Source organism: Paramormyrops kingsleyae, chromosome 21, assembly GCF_048594095.1.
Source record: "Paramormyrops kingsleyae isolate MSU_618 chromosome 21, PKINGS_0.4, whole genome shotgun sequence".
In the NCBI taxonomy this organism is placed as follows: Eukaryota; Metazoa; Chordata; class Actinopteri; order Osteoglossiformes; family Mormyridae; genus Paramormyrops; species Paramormyrops kingsleyae.
The window spans coordinates 15,331,754-15,350,136 of record NC_132817.1 but is presented as its reverse complement, the minus strand read 5'-3'; the positions used below and the strand labels follow the sequence as shown (position 1 = coordinate 15,350,136).

Below are 18,383 nucleotides of genomic sequence, written 5' to 3'. Positions count from 1 at the left end.
CGCCGTAGAGAACAGTATCATGGTTTATACTGCCACCGCGTGGCTCTTTGTCAGTACTACATCTATACGAACTATTAGAAGTTTGGTCTCCAAAACTAACTTCTGAAATAATATTCTTGTACTTGTGGGGCAGGTGAGGAATAGCAATCATGGCACACCTCTGACTTCAGCTGCAATTCAAGTCTCCGTTCTTTATACAGAATGACAATCTGGAAGAAGCAGGAATTATTTTTCAATTGCAGCCGTTTTTGCTGCCCAGTTTACACTGACCTATTCCTCTTGCACAGAACATGAATCACTGAGCTGTTCTGTACACAAAAAAATGGGCCAAAAGTAGTTTTATTCTTGCCTATATGGGGCATATTTGTAGTTTTTTTCCAACTCCTTTTAGAGGATGATGTCATTTATTATATTTGCAGAGTAAAACTACAGTCTTTATGGCCATGGCACACTGGCACACTGTATAGTAATTCATTTATTTCAGTGGAGTTTTTCCGAACCTGTCTTGCCTACACACTGAGAAAAAACTACAATATACATTGAACCAGAAAACTATGACAGGCAAAAAGTTCACTAAGTGTAACAACATTTATATCTGTATTGAAACTACAGTGAAAGGGTAAAAAAACGCTAAAAACAATATCCAGTGAACAAATATATAACGTATGTAAAATGCAGTCTTTTTGCATTTTCTGCAGCTGTTACGTTTTAAGTCACATGGATACAGTCACCTGTGTATTCCTGTTTTGCTGAGATCAGTCTAGGGTCCAACAGACTATCCCTCTTGGTCCTTCTCAGGTCCATCAGTACATCTCTCCCAAACCCTGTCAGGTCCAGCACAACACCTCCCTTTTCAACTTTTGGGTCAATCAGAAAAAATAGGACGACCCTTGCAGTCCCTGTCACGCACGTTAGTGCATCTCTCTACATCCTTGTCTGATCCCCCAGAGTGCCTCTCGGTATGCTCCTCAGGGCCTTCACGACGGTCCTCTCTCTGTCCCCTGACGCTGGCGCTCAGTTTTGCTGAGCTGTCATGCGCTGATGCAAATGGGGCTGAGAGATGACCGGGCTGAGATAAACGGGGGAGGGGGAGAACAAGCCGGAACAACACGGAGAGTTTCGCGAGGGGAAAGGAGGACCGAGGGGCAGCGCGCGCCAAGAAAGATTCCAGAAAAGGCTAAAGGAGTCGCAGAGAGAGCGGGGGGAATCCTAATAGAGCATCTGATGTGAGGGCGAGGAGGAAGGGCACAGAAGGAGAGGAGACTCCGGCGAGGTACGGACTGCAGTGCTGCGACGGACTCTGCGGCGGATGCGAACACCAGAGCGGTGGGGTGAGACTGGGCTACCAAACGTGTAGAGCCGTGTTCTGTCTGTGCATTTGTGTATCTGCATCTTCCGTGGATAGACCGTTATTCTCTCTGAAGGGTGGAGTCTGAACATGCGGTGTCAGACTGCGGTTTGTAGATCGCACCCGGGTAGGGGGGGGGGGGGGGATGTGGTACCTCTCGTGCTTTATTAACCCGCAGGGTGATTTACTTACGGTCTTCCGGGCTAATTTGAGAGAAGTACCTCAGAGTAAAAAGCAGTGTTCTTACGTCCTTGTAGGATGTGTCTTTCTGGCAAATCTGTCAAATCACAGTCGGCCCGTCTGCGCTAACACCACGGCAGCTCTGTGTGGCAGTATTTGTGGTTTTCTCTGTGTGATGATCTGTGTCATGGTGAATCCCCTTAAATCAGCATCTGCTCAGCCTTGAGTTTCTGCGCACCGGTCCACGTGTCTGGCACTGCAGATTACATGCATATGAGTGCATGCGCCAATTTGTGTCTGGGCGTGTGTGTGTGAGTGAATTTGGGATTATGAACAGGCGTTTGTCTCTGTTTCCAAAAGGGACGGTCCTCCAGTCCTCAGCGCGGTCACCGAGAGCCCGGCTGCGCGCTGTGCTCGCGACCCCATGGATTCCCAACTCCTGCTCAATTGGATGAAGCGCTATTGCCCTTGTTTTAGCGCGCTCAGGGTATGTTTCCGACCACATGTTACACTACTGGGGCTAAAGATTACATTTGGGGATAGGACTACGTCCGACTCCTGGCCCCGATGTAGTTTTATGAGTTATGCTCATATGTATGCATATCACGAGCTTCTGCTGTTTGCTACGTTATGAGGTTAATGTTATGCATAAGTTCCAAGAGCAATTTATTATCTCAAACCGTTGCTGTAGTCCATTATTATAATGCAGTATTTTAGTGTATTTTATAGTCAGCCATTCTGTTGTCAAGCCAAAGCACTTGTTATTCAGGTTGACCTATATTTAGCTTTGGAGAAAAGTGCTTGCAGTTAATAAATGCAAAGCTAGATGTTCAGGATGTATAAGCAGGTCTTGCAGAACGAATGTGCAGAAATTCTTATGAAATGATGATGACGTCTGCCCTCCCCCCGTGATGCTTCTGCATCTTCTGGCTGTCTGCGTGTGGCTGTCCGCCTTCTGTCAGAGCCTGGACTGGAATAAAAGTGATGAGAGGCTGCTGCAGGCCGTGGAGCAGAACGACCCCGACAAGGTTGCCGCCCTGCTGGTGAAGAAGGGGCTCTGCCCCTCCAAGCTAGATCCCGATGGAAAATCTGCGTGAGCCAGTGAATTGATCATATTTTCTTAGTGGACTTTTCTAACACCCATAACACTTTTAAGCCTTGGATAAGTTTGATATTTCAGTCTTTGCAAATAGATAGATAGATAGATAGATAGATAGATAGATAGATAGATAGATAGATAGATAGACCCATAATGCATGGATTATTATTAAAATAAATAATAATAATAATAATAATAACATACACAACAACAACAATATATATAATGCCTTTATTATTATTATTATTATTATTATTATTATTATTATTATTATTATTATATAAATAGTAACCAAATTAAATGATGCTTGGATTAGATTGAGTCACATGGTCATGGGTGGTACTGTAGCCTTACGCCTTAAAGGTCATGAATTCCCAGCCCTGGTTCTGTCGTGTGGATTTTGCATGTTCTCCCTTTATTTCACGCAGACTAAGTCAATTGGTGTCTGAGTATGTGCCCAGTCCCCTGTCCTGTGTCTCTTGGATGGGCTCCAGGCTCACAGTAAACATGTCCTAGATAAGTGCTTGTGGAAATTGGGTGGAATACACTACCAGTCAAAGGTTTTATGCACACACTGAGATTTTCTACATTTGCATGTTACTCACTTAACATTTGCTAAAAATACACTCAACATTCTTCACTAACAAATACATTCACAGTATATTCACCATTTGAGTCCCTTTATTAGCAAGAAAATATCGTGTCTTTTATTCATCAATGTAACCTCCTCTAGCAATTATAACAGCAAAGAAAATTTGAGGCATTCCTTCTACAGGGCACATTAAATACTGCTCCGTTTCATGGAATCAAACAGTTAACTGGTGTATTTAAAGTTAAAGGACAGCCTAGAATTTGACTATACCATCACCAGACAACCAGTTAATAGGATGTCAGACATGCACTGTTACATGCTCTTTCCATGTTATAAAGGAAACTTGTTTTATTTGATATATTTATAATACTCCCAAAGATCAGTGTAATGCTCCCAAAGTTCAGTGTAATACTCCCAAAGTTCAGTGTAATACTCCCAAAGATCAGTGTAATACTCCCAAAGTTCAGTGTAATACTCCTAATACTCCAGCATTTATTTGTTAGCCATCCTTCAGACATTGAGTGACAGTTCCAGGAACTCTCCTCTCCAGGTTCCACATCAGTGCATCGAAGGGGCGTATGGACTGTCTCGATGTCTTCCTGTCACATGGCGTAGATGTCAGCAGCCCGGATGGGAGCGGTAACGCATCTCCACGTCTCACAGACATGGGACCCAGCAGAATATCTCTAACACAGCATGTCAGCAAACAGGAGAAGCTTTGAGCTGAGCTGTTGACTGACAGGAAGTGATTCGGGAGAGGATTGGTTTGATCCGATTTATACGCTACAGTTTTTCACACCAGTGTTGTAGTACTCAAGACACGATTACCATGACTCAGACTTAGACTGAGACTCACCTGTGACTCTGACTTGGACTTTGACTCTGACTCAATCAGTCAAAGCACAATAAAAAGCATGTTGTTGTAAGCTCATCAATGACATTATGCTGGTGTGTCAGTTGAATAACACTGGAATGATAATGAACTGTGTGTGTTTTTTTTCTATTTACATTGTATTTATTTATTTAGTAGAAGCTTTTGTCCAAAGTGACATCCACGTGAGAATTTGGGAGTCAGCTAGTGTCTTTGGAGCAGCTGAGGTTAAGGGTTTTGCTCAAGGGCCCAACACTGACATCACTCTGCCCTCCATGGGATTTGAACCGGCGACCTTCCGATCATGGGCACAAAATCCTAATCCACAGATCAGATCCTACCTAATCTGACATGTTCTATCCTCTTCAATTTTGATTGGATCTGACCCCTAAAAATGCAGCCAAACTTCTGTAAACGCCTTGCCATACTTTTATCTAAAAAAGTAATTTAAAGGTTACTCAATTCACACAGCAGTATTTTTTCATTTTCCACAACAGATACAAAGAGTACCAGGCTCTGGGGATGAATACAACACTGGGTGATCAGATGGTCCTTAGGACCTTTTCTCACAAGTTACCAAATATGTCCACCAATATCCACAGGAAGCGTAGAATTTGTAATTATTCATGAGAGTGAAAGTTTTTTTTAAGCATGTATGGCAATGGTAGTATAGATATAGATAGTATAGAAGAAATAGTCTTTTTTTGGTTTACCTGCTGTGTTTGAATTCTGTTATTGTCTATTTTTGAAAATCTTTGGGGTCTTTTTATATTTGGACTCAGACTTACTCACTGATGACTTGAATTTGGACTGAGACCTGAGTACTGGTCACTCTGACTTTAACTAGGACTCAGGCACTGGTTGACTGATACTTGATTTGTATTCGAGGTTGAATACATCACTGCTTCTCGTACTCTCTCTTGTTTGCAGTTACATATACAGATACACACGTAGTCACACACACATATGCTGTGTATATATATATGACCTCATTTATAAACTGGATTATTCATTTTTCACTGAAACAATTACGGATGCAAATCTTTTCTCAGGTGTATATTAGTGAGGCCCCTTGGTAATGAGTCTAGTTATTTACCCACTGAAATATCAGCTGAATACTGTCTTTGTTTCTCCCCAAGGACTGAGTGCTCTGCACCTCGCAGCTAAAAACGGCCACGCCGCGTGTTTGAGGAGACTGCTGCGGGTGAGCACCCAGTGTAGCGGCGATGTTCAGGCAGGGGACTGACTACAAATACTGCATCTTCACTGAATAATGGTGCTGGGCACAAAGCAGCAGTGCCTGAATGAACACATTGTGATCAGGCAGTTTCCTCTTTGCTGTGATATGCCATTGAGCGCCGTTACCCAGTCTGGTGTTCAGGGACCTGCATGCGGTCAACATTTACTGGGATGGAGCAAAAACGGGGACCGTCTGTGGGTCCCCAAGGACCGGGTTGGGAAACAGCCATAGAGTTATGTACGCTAGTGACAATGCTGTCTCACAGGAGGGGATCCCCGTGGATTTAATCGATGGCTTTGGCAGGACAGCCCTTCATCACGCAGGTAGGTCCTACCGAACCCCGCTTCTGTAAATCCAGGCCCATCTTCACATGTGCCTCAGCTTTCCTCAAGCAGAAGCCCCATAAACTGTTAACTTCCTGTTTCCTTCTTTCTCTGTTGTGCCCTGCTGCTGATACAGTGGTTCATGGATACTTTGCTTGTGTAGAGATGCTGGGGAATTTCAAGGCGTGTGTAAATGCTCAAGATGCGGTGGGTCATTATTTCTGAAGCCATAAGAGAGTCTTGATTGCACTTTTGATTGCACTTTGAGTGCCATACTAATTTAGGATTAACCTTTGTGTGCATTCTAAGCAATTACTTTTCTACTTATGTATTGTAAACAAGACTTATGTATTGTAGACTGCAGTCATGGCATGTATGTTGCTGTGAATTGGAGTGTCATATGGACAAGCATCAAACAGAAAGGATTGTGGGAAATGTAGTAAAGCCCAGTCTCATTGCTCCCACAGGATGGGGTGACACCACTCCTCCTAGCAGCCCAAATGGGGCGCCCAGAGCTGTGTGTCTTCTTGTTAGACCAAGGCGCTAATGTCAACCAGCCAGACAGCCAGGGGAGGTGAGGGCGCTTTCCAGCACTCTGAATTAAAAACAACCAACATCTTAAAAGTCCAGTTACAGTTTATATGGACACAGAGCTCATTATGGAGGCCCAATACAATGAAAAAAACGCAATGTTTGCCTTTAAAAAGCTTGTACTCTGAGTAATGCCAAGGTGGACCAATGATCACGCAGTCTAATCATGCATACGCTCCTCCAGATCAGCCCTGATGCTGGCGTATAAGAATGGCAATTTGGAGACAATTGATGCATTGCTGAGGGGCGGAGCCAACCCTCAGTCAGCCAATGAGGCACAGTGTTTGAGTCAATTGCTCCAGCCCACAGTGCAAGGTATTGTCAGTGAGATCATCCAGTTCATATCAGTACAGTGATTCAATCATTTCTAATGGGTGGTTGATATCGACTGATAGAAAACACACGGTTCCTGTTATACATCTCAGTGCAGCTGCGGCTTAAAAGATCTGTTGTCTGTATTTCATCTTTTCCCTCCCACTTATACATGAAGCACCGGAAGGCACCGGTGAGGAGGTAACTGTGTGTGTGTTGTTTACATACTCCCAGATGACATGGCACTGCACTGCGATGCAAGAAACCACGGCTGCTAGCATGAATGTGCTGCTTGTATCCAATCACTGCTACGTTTCACTTCTGTATAATAGCAAGCGCATCAGTTAATGTGAGAACACAGTTGCACAGATTTACCTCCTGGGAAATTAAGATGCACCCTGTCCTCTCTTTGAGCATGAGTTATAGTAAGTTGCATAATATTTACCGTAAGAAATTTTTCTCCATCCACACTTCAAAATATGCATTTCAGTATGTGGAGAAGAGTGCAAGATGAGGTCCACTGCGATCTGTGCAGCTGGTATATTCTGTGGGGCATTTAGGCAATGCAGTGGTATTCTGTGGGTGGCATGGTGGTGCAGTGGTCAGCACTGTTGCCCCACATCTCTGGGACCAGGGTTTAAGTCTCCACCATGGCTCCATGTGTGTGGAGTTTGCATGTTCTCCTCTGCTGAGGCTGAGTGGCGTTACCAAATTCTCCATAGGAGTGCATGTGTGAATGAACCCTCCGATGGGTTGGTGCCCCATCTTGGGTTGTTCCCTGCCTTGTGCCCATAAGCTCTGGATGCCCAGAATAGGATAAGCTGCTTCAGAAACTGCATGGACGTTGTGCTCTGCTGTTGGATCAGGTAATGACACTGAGTTGTTGTGTATGAGATGGAAGGTATTTTCAGGCTGAAACCAGCGAGAGCTCATCTACTGCAGAAGCTTGAGGGCCTGGAGCGGCAGCACCACAGTGCCCACGGTGTCCTGGAGGAGGTATTGCATGTAGATTCACACAACACTAGGGTGAGCAGATAATCCATTTCAGCTCACTTTGAGCTACTTCAGGTTTTGCAAGTTACTTTAAAAGAAAAAGGCTCCTGTACTTAGCTAAAAGTTTAGCTCTTCTGCTTTGTTTGCTTGACTGAAAGACTCATGCAGCTGTTTCACATTAACATTAGTGAACGATGCATGATTAAAGGAGACTGACCAATCAGCACACAGCAAGAATTTGGTGCTTAAGTGAAATCCAGGTCTGTTTAATTGAAATAGTAGATCACAAATCCTGTCCTAGGTCAAAGTGTCCTCCCTGACATGGAATATCTGGTCACCCTATACAACACCACCTTTTTAGGTGTGTAAGAACTGTAGACGTCCTTTGGGTGTAACAATTAACTAAACTTAGTTTTAAGGGCTAACTGTCTCTAATATTCATCAGATCTCTCATGATTCTTACTCCCACAAACACATGTATGTCAGTGTACATGCCTACATTCATGTGCCCTAACCACCCCAACACCCCCCTCCCCAGCTGTGTGTGCTGCAGGAACAGCTGGAGAAGGTGGAGGCAGAGAGGGTCAGGCTCCAGGTGGCCATCCAGAACCTGCTGGAGACGCCCCAGCTGGAGACAGAGAATTTTGGTGTGTCAGTCACCCAGCGGGGCTTTGGGTCTGTGAAGCCCAGGGCTTTATGCATGGATCGGATCGCAAAATTCCTCCATACAGAGTGAAATTTCAGATCCGAATGAGAAAAGCATGCGTGGGATTATGCAAAAATGACTGGAAAGCACAAGTTTGAAAGGCATCTCTTTTGTTTATTTGTATTTTCTGCATTATGGTTTGCCAGCTGTCTGTTGGGTCTGTAAAGGTGCTCATGCGAGTCTCTTCTAGGGGCTGAGAAGCCGCTCTCCCCAAAGTCACGGGACTCGGAGCCGGAGTTTGTCTCTGCCCGGGAAGATTACATGTCCCAGGGTGACTGCGACTCGCTCCGTACCCCCCTCAGTCAGGGGAACCTGCATGCCTGGTGGGCTCTGCAGGGGCAGCTGGGAGACCGAATTCTCACACCTCAGGTACCACATTTCATCATATTATTTATGATACATTTCTCGATATTTGCCTAAAGAAGTGAACTTTGCAGTGGCAGCTGCGCTTATTCACCCACATAACTGTTTGATTCTCGTACAGCGCTTGTTTTTCACCTGTTCTCAAGCAGACATTGATGCACACATGCAAGCAGACACTGGCAACAGACTAAATCAGTGAAATTAATTATGGCGAGGGAGCTTTTACTCTGTGGTCTGTCCGTTCATGTCATGAAGAGGATGGAGATGTCGGAATCGGACAGTGTGGACATTCAGAGCTTATACTCACTCCTGGTCCCTATTGATCAGTTTGACGCTCTCACAAATGACAGTGAAGACCAACAGAAGACCGTCTGTGAGTCCCAGGCTTCTGCTGCAGCCTCCAGCTTGGCAAAAGAGGGCGGGTAACAGACATTATTTCAGTTCTCTATGCACTTTCATGCCACCACTACAAAATATTTAAATAGCAGTAGCTAATTGGGTCTAAAACACTTGGACAGCATAATGCATAATTACTGAGACAAATCCCAACTATAATCAATTATAAAATATGTAGTCCATTTAGGGGAGTTTCTAGCTATTGAAAAGATCCAAGGCTAATTCAAGTTTACTTGGGGCTTGACTTTTTTGTTTTTGAAGGAAGATTGGCATCGGAGTTAAAATATATAGCCCCGAGTGATCTGACCTAAAGACGCCCATGGGTCTAACCCATTCAGCTGTAAAATTGGATAAGGAGTAAATCAAAACATTCATAATTGACTTATGAAGGATGAATACCTTGTATTTATTAGAGGTCCTGTATCAATCATCTTTTCCTTAAGAGGTTTTTTTCTATTCCTGTCCCTGTTTAGGTGTGTTGGCCCAATGGGGACAAATGATAGTGTGGAGGAGCTGGAGGACATGGGGGAGCTGAGGCAGAGGTTACAGGGCCTGGAGAAAGAGCTGGCTCAGGCCTTGATGGAACTGAATGAGTTAAGAAGTCAGGTGCCAGGTGGACTTGTGTTTGCCAGTGAAAACCGGAAAGTAGAGCAGTGTCGAGGAGATAAGGTGCCTGCTGAAAATATAGATTGGAATGGAGAAGATGGGAGAGATGGTGGCGAGGAGAGGGAGGAGACTGAGGAGGAACTAAAGCCAGAGGTGAAACTGGATGAAAAGTATGAGGAGCCAGAGGTGCAGTTGGACAAGCCGAAGGAGCAGCATAATGTGCAGCTAGAAGAAAAAGAGGAGCTGGAGAGTGATCTGAACAAGAAAAAGGAGGGATTATGTGTAGAGTTACACAAGAAGGAGAGAGAGCCAGAAAGTGAGCTGAGCAGGAATGAGGAGTCAGAAGTGCAGCCAGAAAAGAAAGATGAGGAATCAGAGGTGCAACTGAACAAGAAAGAGGAGGAGTCAAAGGTGCATTTGGGCAATAAAGAGGAGGAGCCAGAGGTGAAGTTAGCCAAGAAAGAGGAGGAGTCAAAGGCTCAGCTAGACATGAAAGGGGAGGAGCTAGAATTTGAGAAAGAGGGGGAGCCAAAGGTGCAGCTTGCCAAGAAAGACGAACAGTTAAATGTGGAGCTGATCAAGGGAGAGGAGGAGCCAGAGGTACAGCTGGAAAAGAAAGAGGAGGAGTCAAAGGTACATCTAGACAAGAAAGAGGACCCAGAAATGAAACTGGACAAAAAAGAGGAGGAGGTAAAGGTGGATCTGGACAGGAAAGAGGAGGAGTCAAGGATACATTTGGGAAAGAAAGAGGAGGAGTCCGTACATCTGGACAAGAAAGAGTACCCAGAAATGAAACTGGACAAAAAAGATGAGGTAAAGGTGGATCTGGAAAAGAAAGAGGAGGAGTCAAAGGTACATCTGGACAAGAAAGAGGAGGAGTCAAAGGTACATCTGGACAAGAAACAGGAGGAGCTAGAGATGAAGTTGGACAAGAAAGAGGAGGAGTCAAAGGTACATCTGGACAAGAAAGAGGAGGAGTCAAAGGTACATCTGGACAAGAAAGAGGAGGAATCAGAGATGAAGTTGGACAAAAAAGAGGAGGAGTCAAAGGTGGATCTGGACAAGAAAGAGGAGGAGTCAAAGGTACATCTGGACAAGAAAGAGGAGGAGCTAGAGATGAAGTTGGACAAGAAAGAGGAGGAGTCAAAGGTACATCTGGACAAGAAAGAGGAGGAGCTAGAGATGAAGTTGGACAAGAAAGAGTCAAAAGTACAGCTGGACAAGAAAGAGGGGAAGTCAAAGGTGGATCTGGACAAGAAAGAGGAGGAACCAGAGGTGAAGCTGGACAAGAAAGAGGGAGACAGAGGTGAAGGTGAACATGAAACTGAGGTGCAATTAGGCAAGAAAGAGGAGGAGACAGAGGCTATACTGCTTAAGAAAGGGGTAGACAGAGAGGCTCTGACGAAGAGGGGAGGAGAAACTGAAGGGGATGCTGTAACCGGCAGCCAGCAGGAAGTGGAGCAGCAGGGTGTGGTGCAGGTAGGGTTAGATATGCTGAGGCTCACCTTTAGTCTACAGCTGGAGCAGGTTGCCCGGGAACGGGCCGAGGCAGCCAATCAGCTCAGTGAGGCTCTTTTGGAGCTAAAGAGGCTACAGCGTCTGCCTGCTGGAGACAAGGAAGGTAAGCAGGAGGATGAAGAGGAGTATCGTGTTCCTCTGTTCACATCAGCTGCTTTTTTTCATTCAAGTTCATCTGTCCTTGAGTCTTTACAGGAAAGTAGTGGACTGTAATAAAATGAAGATGACAGCACTGTAGCTAACAGGCAATGCAGTTGTTCATGGCACAGATTAATAACATGAAGTATACAGTTTCAACTATATTACTGTCACACCTCACTGATGTTGATTTTCGGGCTATTGCTCATTTTAGATGTACATATTTCTGGTCCGTCTAAAACTAGCCATGTGTTTGTTCCGTCCAATCAGATTGCTGCACCCAGACTTCATTGGGTTGGGCTGATATTACAGTGAAGGAGGAATTAATCATGCAACAGGAGGTGAATAATTGCTTATGCAGACAGCAAGATGTCCCGCATACCTCCCAGCACCAGGAGGCGCTGTCTAAATTTACTGATGAACTTGCCAAAGTAGCCTGTGAGCTCCAAGTGGAGAGGGCCCTTCGCCAGGATGCTGACCAAGAAAAATCCAGGTTACAGGCTGAACTGCAAGCCATCCAGCGAGATATGATATCCAGAGAAGAGCACAAGAAAGTCAAGGTACAAAAGCTGTCTGTCACAAAGGTTTAAAAGGTTAAATGTTAAATATGTTAACTTTATCACGCTCTACATTTCTTTTCATCTTCTTCCTGAATTGATGAGTTTTCTTGGTTCCTGTAGTTGGCCCTGCAGCGTTCCCTAGAGGCAAATGAGAGCAGTGTACGAGAGGCGCAACAGGCCCAGAGAGATGGCCAGCAGGGGGCGGCGGCCTGGGAGCAGCACGAGGTTCTGTGTAACATGCTGCGGGGCCAGATCAGCAGCCTCACCGCTCGGCTGAACAATCTCTCACGCAAGCACCAGAACACCTGCAGCCAGGTGTGTGTGCATGCATATGCATGCATGCATGAATGCATGCATGTGACTGCATGCAGGCATATCTATGTCAGTGCGTGTATGACGGGATGTCAGCAGGCCCCTGTTTTATCTGTACATGTGATGTGAAGGTTGTGTTATGTGTTGGGATTATATTGTCTGCCCTGAAATCCCCGTCTCAGGTGCTGAGGGTGCAGAGGGAGGCTCTGTTCAGCAAGGCTGCGCGGCAGGCAGCTGAGGCCCAGCTGTCCATTTCAAGGCAGCACCTGGCATACCTGAGAACCCAGTCTGACCAGCTGGGGGCAGCCAGGGAGGGCGGCGGGGTGAGAGAGAGAGCACCCCTATTGGGGATAGGGGCATTCCTGATGTTTATCCTTGAATCAGCCTGTAAAACTCAGACAGTGAGTTAGGGGTTAGGGATCTTTATATATAAGTGTAATATTCATTCATTCATTCATTCATTCAAGTGAATAGACATAGTGTACAAGGGCATAGATAAAACTTCATTGTGTTCTTTCTTTCTTTGTAAAGATGTCTGCAATATGAATAGTATTGAACCGAACCGTAACATTCAAACAAATTTAGATGGTGCTGGAAATACCTGGTGGCATATTTAATGGAAGAGAGTGAAGGTGAGGAAGGATGATGCACTGACCCTCTTCCTTTTGCAGCTCCCAGACCTTTCCCCGGAGATCCTCTACGGGAGTCTTCCTCTGACACTCGTCCTTCCCGCGTCACCTTGCTCCGACCAGCAGGTGGCACCAAAGAGCAGAGTAGCCGCTTTGAAACGGCAGCTCCAGGTAAGTTCAGATTGCGTTCTGGGTGTCAGAACCACCAGCCGGTTAAAGAGCCTTTGGGAGATGTAGACCTTGGATATACATCACGTGCCGTAGTGGGTTCTACGTGCTTCACTGTTCTCTGTCACAACTGTGTTCCCCTCTGCGTGTAGGACTGGGAGGAGAAGCATCGTGCGGTGGTGTCCGTGTATCGTGCACACCTTCTGGCAGCTGTTCAGGTGAGCGAGGGGGTGCAGAGATGCTCGGAATGAGAGGAGAACACCTAGAGCCCATGACTCAGGGGTCAGGAGTTGTCCTGCATGTACAGCTACCAGATGGGTATGAGCTGAAATCCTGAAATCGGTGGTCAGCAGTGGCAGGGGGAGGTATTTGGCATTGTGGGGGGGGGACTGAATTTACATCGGCGGTGGTGGGGGGGAGGGGGGGTGCTTGTTATATTGTGACATTGCAATAGGCACACATGCATAGTCACACCATGAAAGGATGCAATGCAAACAGTAAAAATGTTTCATTATTAAAATAATTTTTCAATAATGAAGATTTCATCATTTAAAATAAGACTAAGACTCACAACTAAACAGCCAAAAAATAACTCACCCATATGATTACAGGAGTCTGTCTGATCCAGGGCTAAGTTCGGTCTTTGTTAGGTATATGTTTCATCCTCGTGCAAATTACTCAGTAATGCGCAGTTTCATAATAAAAGATAAGGAACACATAGCCTTTATTGGGAAGGGGAGGGGTCTGATATTGGGGGGGGGGGGGGGGGGCGAGGGTGACCCCGTCTTCCCTATTTGTGCTCACAGTGCTATGATTTGCAGTTGATCACAGCACAGACAAGCACATTCAGTGTTTGAATTGTGTCAGAGGTCTTGGGTGGGGGGGGGGGTGTCCGATGGTCAATCTGACCATGATGTGAAAGTGCAACAAGCTCACATAAATGTAAGACAGGGCTCTCCAGTCTGATATGCAGTGTGAACTGTTAACTGTTCTAAAAGAGTTGACCATACTGAACCCCCTCCCCCTCCTGGCAGCTTATTTTCTCACTTAAGGGGGGGGGGGTGCTGCCTCTCCTGTCGGGGTGGTGAATTAGCATGCGCTCGCTGACCCTCAGGGCCGCATGGACGAAGAGGTGCAGGCCCTGCTACTGCAGATCCTGAGGATGACCCAGACTGAACCGGACCACTGAGAAGACGCAGAGTCCCACCCCGGGCCCCCACCCATCCAGGATGTCTGCTGGACTTCTGTACTGGGAATCTGTATTGCGTGTCATACACAACCCTAACCTTTCTGCTCCACATGTGGACTGGTCCAGGATGGGAATCACTTAGCTCTGTAGTTGTCGCATTAGGCTGTGGAAATGACATAACGACCTAGACGCTGAATTACAATTTAGACCAGGAATAGGGGCGGAGTCAGACCAAGACTTCTGCCAACATTCTGTCATTTTATGTCCAGATAACACTTAATACTTTCACTTCTGTCTATCGGGATCAATAGGTCCCTTCAATAAACGAGAAGTGAGTCTGGCTGTTCTCAGTTGCTGTTCTTATTTGTGCGAATGTGTGGTGAAAAATACAGTCTGCTGCTGATTAGCACAAAAAAACACAGTTATGCAATGCTGGTTCCCCCCACAAAAACCCCCCCATACCTCCCCCAGTATCAGAGTTACTGCTGGAAATCAGACAATGACAGAGACAGACAATCTGAACGCTTCGGTAAGGCTGCCTGCCTCTATCTCATTCTCTTATTGTCAATGTTGGTGCAATTTAACATGTATTCAGTATAAATATTATTACATGCATTCTGTATGCGAGCCAGAATACACAAATATGGGTTGTGTGTGTACTTGTGTTTTTTTATCTTTAATGGGCTACAATGGGAGACATAGAATTAGCACTGAAAAACATTGTGTGTACATACCTGTAACATGTCTTTATATTTTGTGGTTAGTGGTTTGTGAGCAACACTAACCATATTCTCATAACACGGACCCTGTATACTTTCATTTGCTAGTGAAGCTGGAAATTTGTTTCAAGTTTATCTTCTTGTTAATGATTTTCATGCAGTCGTGTGAACTTCTTGTCCCTCTTCTGTGCTGGCATCGTGCCACGGACGGTCAGCGCCGTATGATGTGCCGTCCTGGCAGGGTGATGAGAGGCTGGATCGTTATACTGCTCCTCCATGCATCAGCCTGTGCTGATGCCCCCCACCCCCTGACGGATGACCTTCCTGTGACAGGTGACACCCCCTCTCTCTTCGGTTTCATCGCCCTTGTCAGAGAAATACACGCCACGTGTTTTAACACCATCTTTAACTCTGTGATAGAGCTCTACGTCGGTGTAGGCTCTACGTTCTCCACCGCCTGCGGGGGCATGGATGAGGGCCCGGGGGAGGTCGGGGTGGAGTGGATGCGTAACGGGACAGTCCTGACCCCAGGAGGATTCCTGACTCTACAAAACGTCAGTCTAGAGAGCGGAGGCATTTATACCTGCCACGCTGCCAACGGCACCATGCTACAGAGGCTGCACTTGCAACCAGGCTGTGAGTTTCTTCTCCACAACTGTTGTCTACTTATAACTACATGTGACTCCAGAAGAACAACGTGTGCTTTAAATCACCATGGTGATTTCCTGAATTAGTCAGTTGCATGCATGTGTTTTTTTTCCTCTCTGTTCTGGTAATTGACTATGTGTTCCATGCAGACCCACCCTCAACTCCAGAAGTTCGCTGTTGGTCTCCTAATTATCCTCATAGTGTCATATGTTCCTGGGATGAACAACCGGAGCCAACGCTGCCAACAAGCTACATCGCCACCTACAGGTAGGAAGATGTCTGTGATCTGTTATTAGCTTAGCTCGACGCGCTATATTTTGTGCCAATCTGAATGGAAATGTAAAATGTTGACAGTCAACACACTGCTTCCTTGGATAGTGGGTGCTGATGTCACTTCCTCCCTCACCTCCCAGCTTGCAACACTCCAGAGAAGTGCTGCCATGTCATAGTGTCCCAGACGCTAATCGCCGCTGTGTGATGCAGGGGATGAAGCTCTTCAGTATTGACCACTACATATTCAATGTCACAGCTATAAACCCGCTGGGCTCGTCTACCCGCCTTCTGCTCTTCACCCTGGAGGATATCGGTAATACACATCCCCGTCCAAGCCCTGCTCCAGCCAGACCCCGATTCCTCACCGCCTTGGGGGGGGCCCCAGCCACTGTGGAGAAGCTAAATATGAAGTCTGAAGTCATACTACATCAATAGCTCTGTGTGGGAAGTTATATGCCATTGACCATTTCTGGTGACACACAAGCCTCATCTTTGTCCTCTTCTCCACAGTAAAACCAGACCCCCCAGTTAACGTGAGGGTTGTACCAGGCTTCACTAAGCAGCTGATCGTAGAGTGGGCTCCACCCCCTACCTGGACTAACCTCCCATACTTTCCACTCAAATACAAAGTGAGGTTCTATAGGAACAGCAAGGCCTCTGCACGCATTGTAAGTCCCCCACCTCTTCACCCTTCTTGTGAAGGCTGACTGGTCTCAGTAGTTTACAGGTCAGCTAGGACTAAAATTAGCCCATGTGCCAGTCTTCTGGGACCACGGTCCGTAGCCACTGGGATAAAACGTTCAAAAAAAGTTACAAATCTGAGATCATTTAGCCCACTCTCTCAGCTTATGTTCTTGGCTGCTTAGAATTTAAGAACATGAACAATTATCAGTTCTCCAGGAAGTGTGCGACTGTTGCGTTAGTCAACACTTGGTTACCCTAGCAACTTGTTTGGCAACAAATGTAAGAACACTTTTTGTATGAACCCTGCAGGTTGTCTCATGAATTTGTCAGTGTCACACCCAATACCTCTTCCCGCAGCTCGGTCCATACGAGTCTTTAAAGATGACTCTGAAGGGGCTTTTACCGGGGAGCACGTACTACATCCAGATCTCTGCCCAGGAACTGCTGGACGTGGGCCAGAGCAGCGACTGGACCACGCCTATAACAGCCACAGTAGCTTGACAGCCCCCCTTCCATGCAAGTCTCACGTCCTCAGAGCTGCTTCCCGCAAGTACTGTGGCACCCAAAACTGCGTGATTACCTCCCTCAGTTGCCTAAACATCCACAAACTTTTTACCTATGTCTTGACATACTCCTTATCCTTCAAGTACACCCTTTAAAGACCTCAGATACAATTCATCATGAAATTACAAAAATGAGCAGACCCGCGTGACACCAACCTATGGCACCTTTGAGACACAGTGTAATGTAGGTTCTGAAATATACATCAAACCAGCTGAATAAATTATTACAGTGAATCTTCCACAATGCATTCTGGGCTCTACTCTTAAATGATCTCATTCTGTAGGACTCGAAGTAACCAGATGGAAAAACATATGCACCACCGCTTACCTCATGCCAGAACCAGGAAATACAAATAACAATGAATCAAAAAGGTGTTTTGGTATGTATACTAGTCATTTTAACACTGGTACATAATTTCTTAATTAGGGAACTTATTTGGTAACTTTCTAATATTGTCAATACGTAACATAGGATATCAAATTGAAACATGCTCACAAAAACATACGGTTAGAAAAATAATTCATAAACATAAAACACAGAATTTTAAGGCAATATTAGTTGAGAAAATTATACATTTTATTCCAATTGTGATACAAAACATAAACACGCAATAAAAAGCATTACATAATATGGTAATGGATACATTTTAGGTCTAAATTTTATCTGGCTGCTGGGGTATATTTTGGGATATCTCACTTTGCACCGCAGTTCATTTAGACCTCCATATGAGAGATATGCGCAAATAATGAGATTCCATTTCTAAGTGCCAACCCTGATCGTCCTTAGCAGCAGACTGCGGCATGTGTCAGTTTATTGTGACACCGGGGTTCACAGAGGTCTGTGTTATAACATGAGCAACTGCGCAAAAGAATGTCTAATAGCACAAAGTGGTTGTATCAGTGTATTATAATTCTTACATGTTTAAAATAACATTAATGATGCCGGTTGTGGTTTTTGTGGTTTCATTTATTTTCAGCTCGTTACAATTCAATCTGAAGACTGCCACAGTCTAACGCCAGTATCAAGATAAACTGCAAATATGTTTTCTCCATACGTACTATAAAAAATAACAAGAAGGTTTAGATTTTCTAGAAACTCAGAGGTCCACTCTTCCACACATTTACCACCAAAGTCCATACGCTGGACTTTCCATTTCAAATTAAGAGACCCCGCTGAAGTGGGCCGAAATGTTTTACATGAATGTCCGACAAGCAACATTATAGGAAACGTTCCTTTTACATATGACATTACAAATTATGTCTATATCAGGCAATTACAAAGCGTTAAAAGAATGTCCAGTTACGTCACGCACCGAGGGGCGTGTCTACGGGAAGCCGTTTGCTGTTTTTCCCCGCGCGTCT

At 45.4% G+C, this 18,383-nt stretch overlaps 2 protein-coding genes across 7 annotated transcripts; both read left to right on the top strand.

Moving 5' to 3' along the window:
• The first annotated feature begins 938 nt into the window (after positions 1-938).
• On the top strand, positions 939-14,474 carry LOC111836569 (uncharacterized). Of its 5 annotated transcripts, none has more exons than XM_072704099.1 (21): positions 939-1,273; positions 1,889-2,015; positions 2,491-2,621; positions 3,770-3,858; positions 5,230-5,294; positions 5,596-5,653; positions 5,790-5,860; positions 6,121-6,227; positions 6,429-6,559; positions 6,735-6,757; positions 7,451-7,552; positions 8,088-8,196; positions 8,446-8,624; positions 8,874-9,040; positions 9,488-11,241; positions 11,547-11,836; positions 11,957-12,151; positions 12,331-12,471; positions 12,820-12,948; positions 13,098-13,163; positions 14,060-14,474. In XM_072704099.1, exons 2-21 carry the CDS (start codon positions 1,953-1,955, stop codon positions 14,132-14,134), a joined length of 3,945 nt encoding a protein of 1,314 aa, XP_072560200.1. In that variant the 5' UTR covers positions 939-1,273; positions 1,889-1,952; the 3' UTR covers positions 14,135-14,474. The 5 variants fall into 5 exon arrangements, with proteins under 5 accessions (XP_072560200.1, XP_072560198.1, XP_023653715.2 ...); XM_072704097.1 differs by having other exon boundaries at positions 939-1,326; positions 8,946-9,040; XM_023797947.2 differs by having other exon boundaries at positions 939-1,326.
• Positions 14,475-14,558: 84 nt separating this feature from the next.
• On the top strand, positions 14,559-18,234 carry ebi3 (Epstein-Barr virus induced 3). 2 transcript variants are annotated; one of them, XM_072704102.1, is made up of 7 exons: positions 14,559-14,663; positions 15,069-15,186; positions 15,274-15,489; positions 15,651-15,768; positions 15,915-16,087; positions 16,285-16,442; positions 16,816-18,234. In XM_072704102.1, the coding sequence occupies exons 1-7, from the start codon at positions 14,559-14,561 to the stop codon at positions 16,957-16,959; spliced, it is 1,032 nt and encodes a 343-aa protein (XP_072560203.1). In that variant the 3' UTR covers positions 16,960-18,234. The 2 variants fall into 2 exon arrangements, with proteins under 2 accessions (XP_072560203.1, XP_023653798.2); XM_023798030.2 differs by having other exon boundaries at positions 14,615-14,663; positions 15,015-15,186; positions 16,816-18,233.
• The last annotated feature ends 149 nt before the right edge of the window (positions 18,235-18,383 follow it).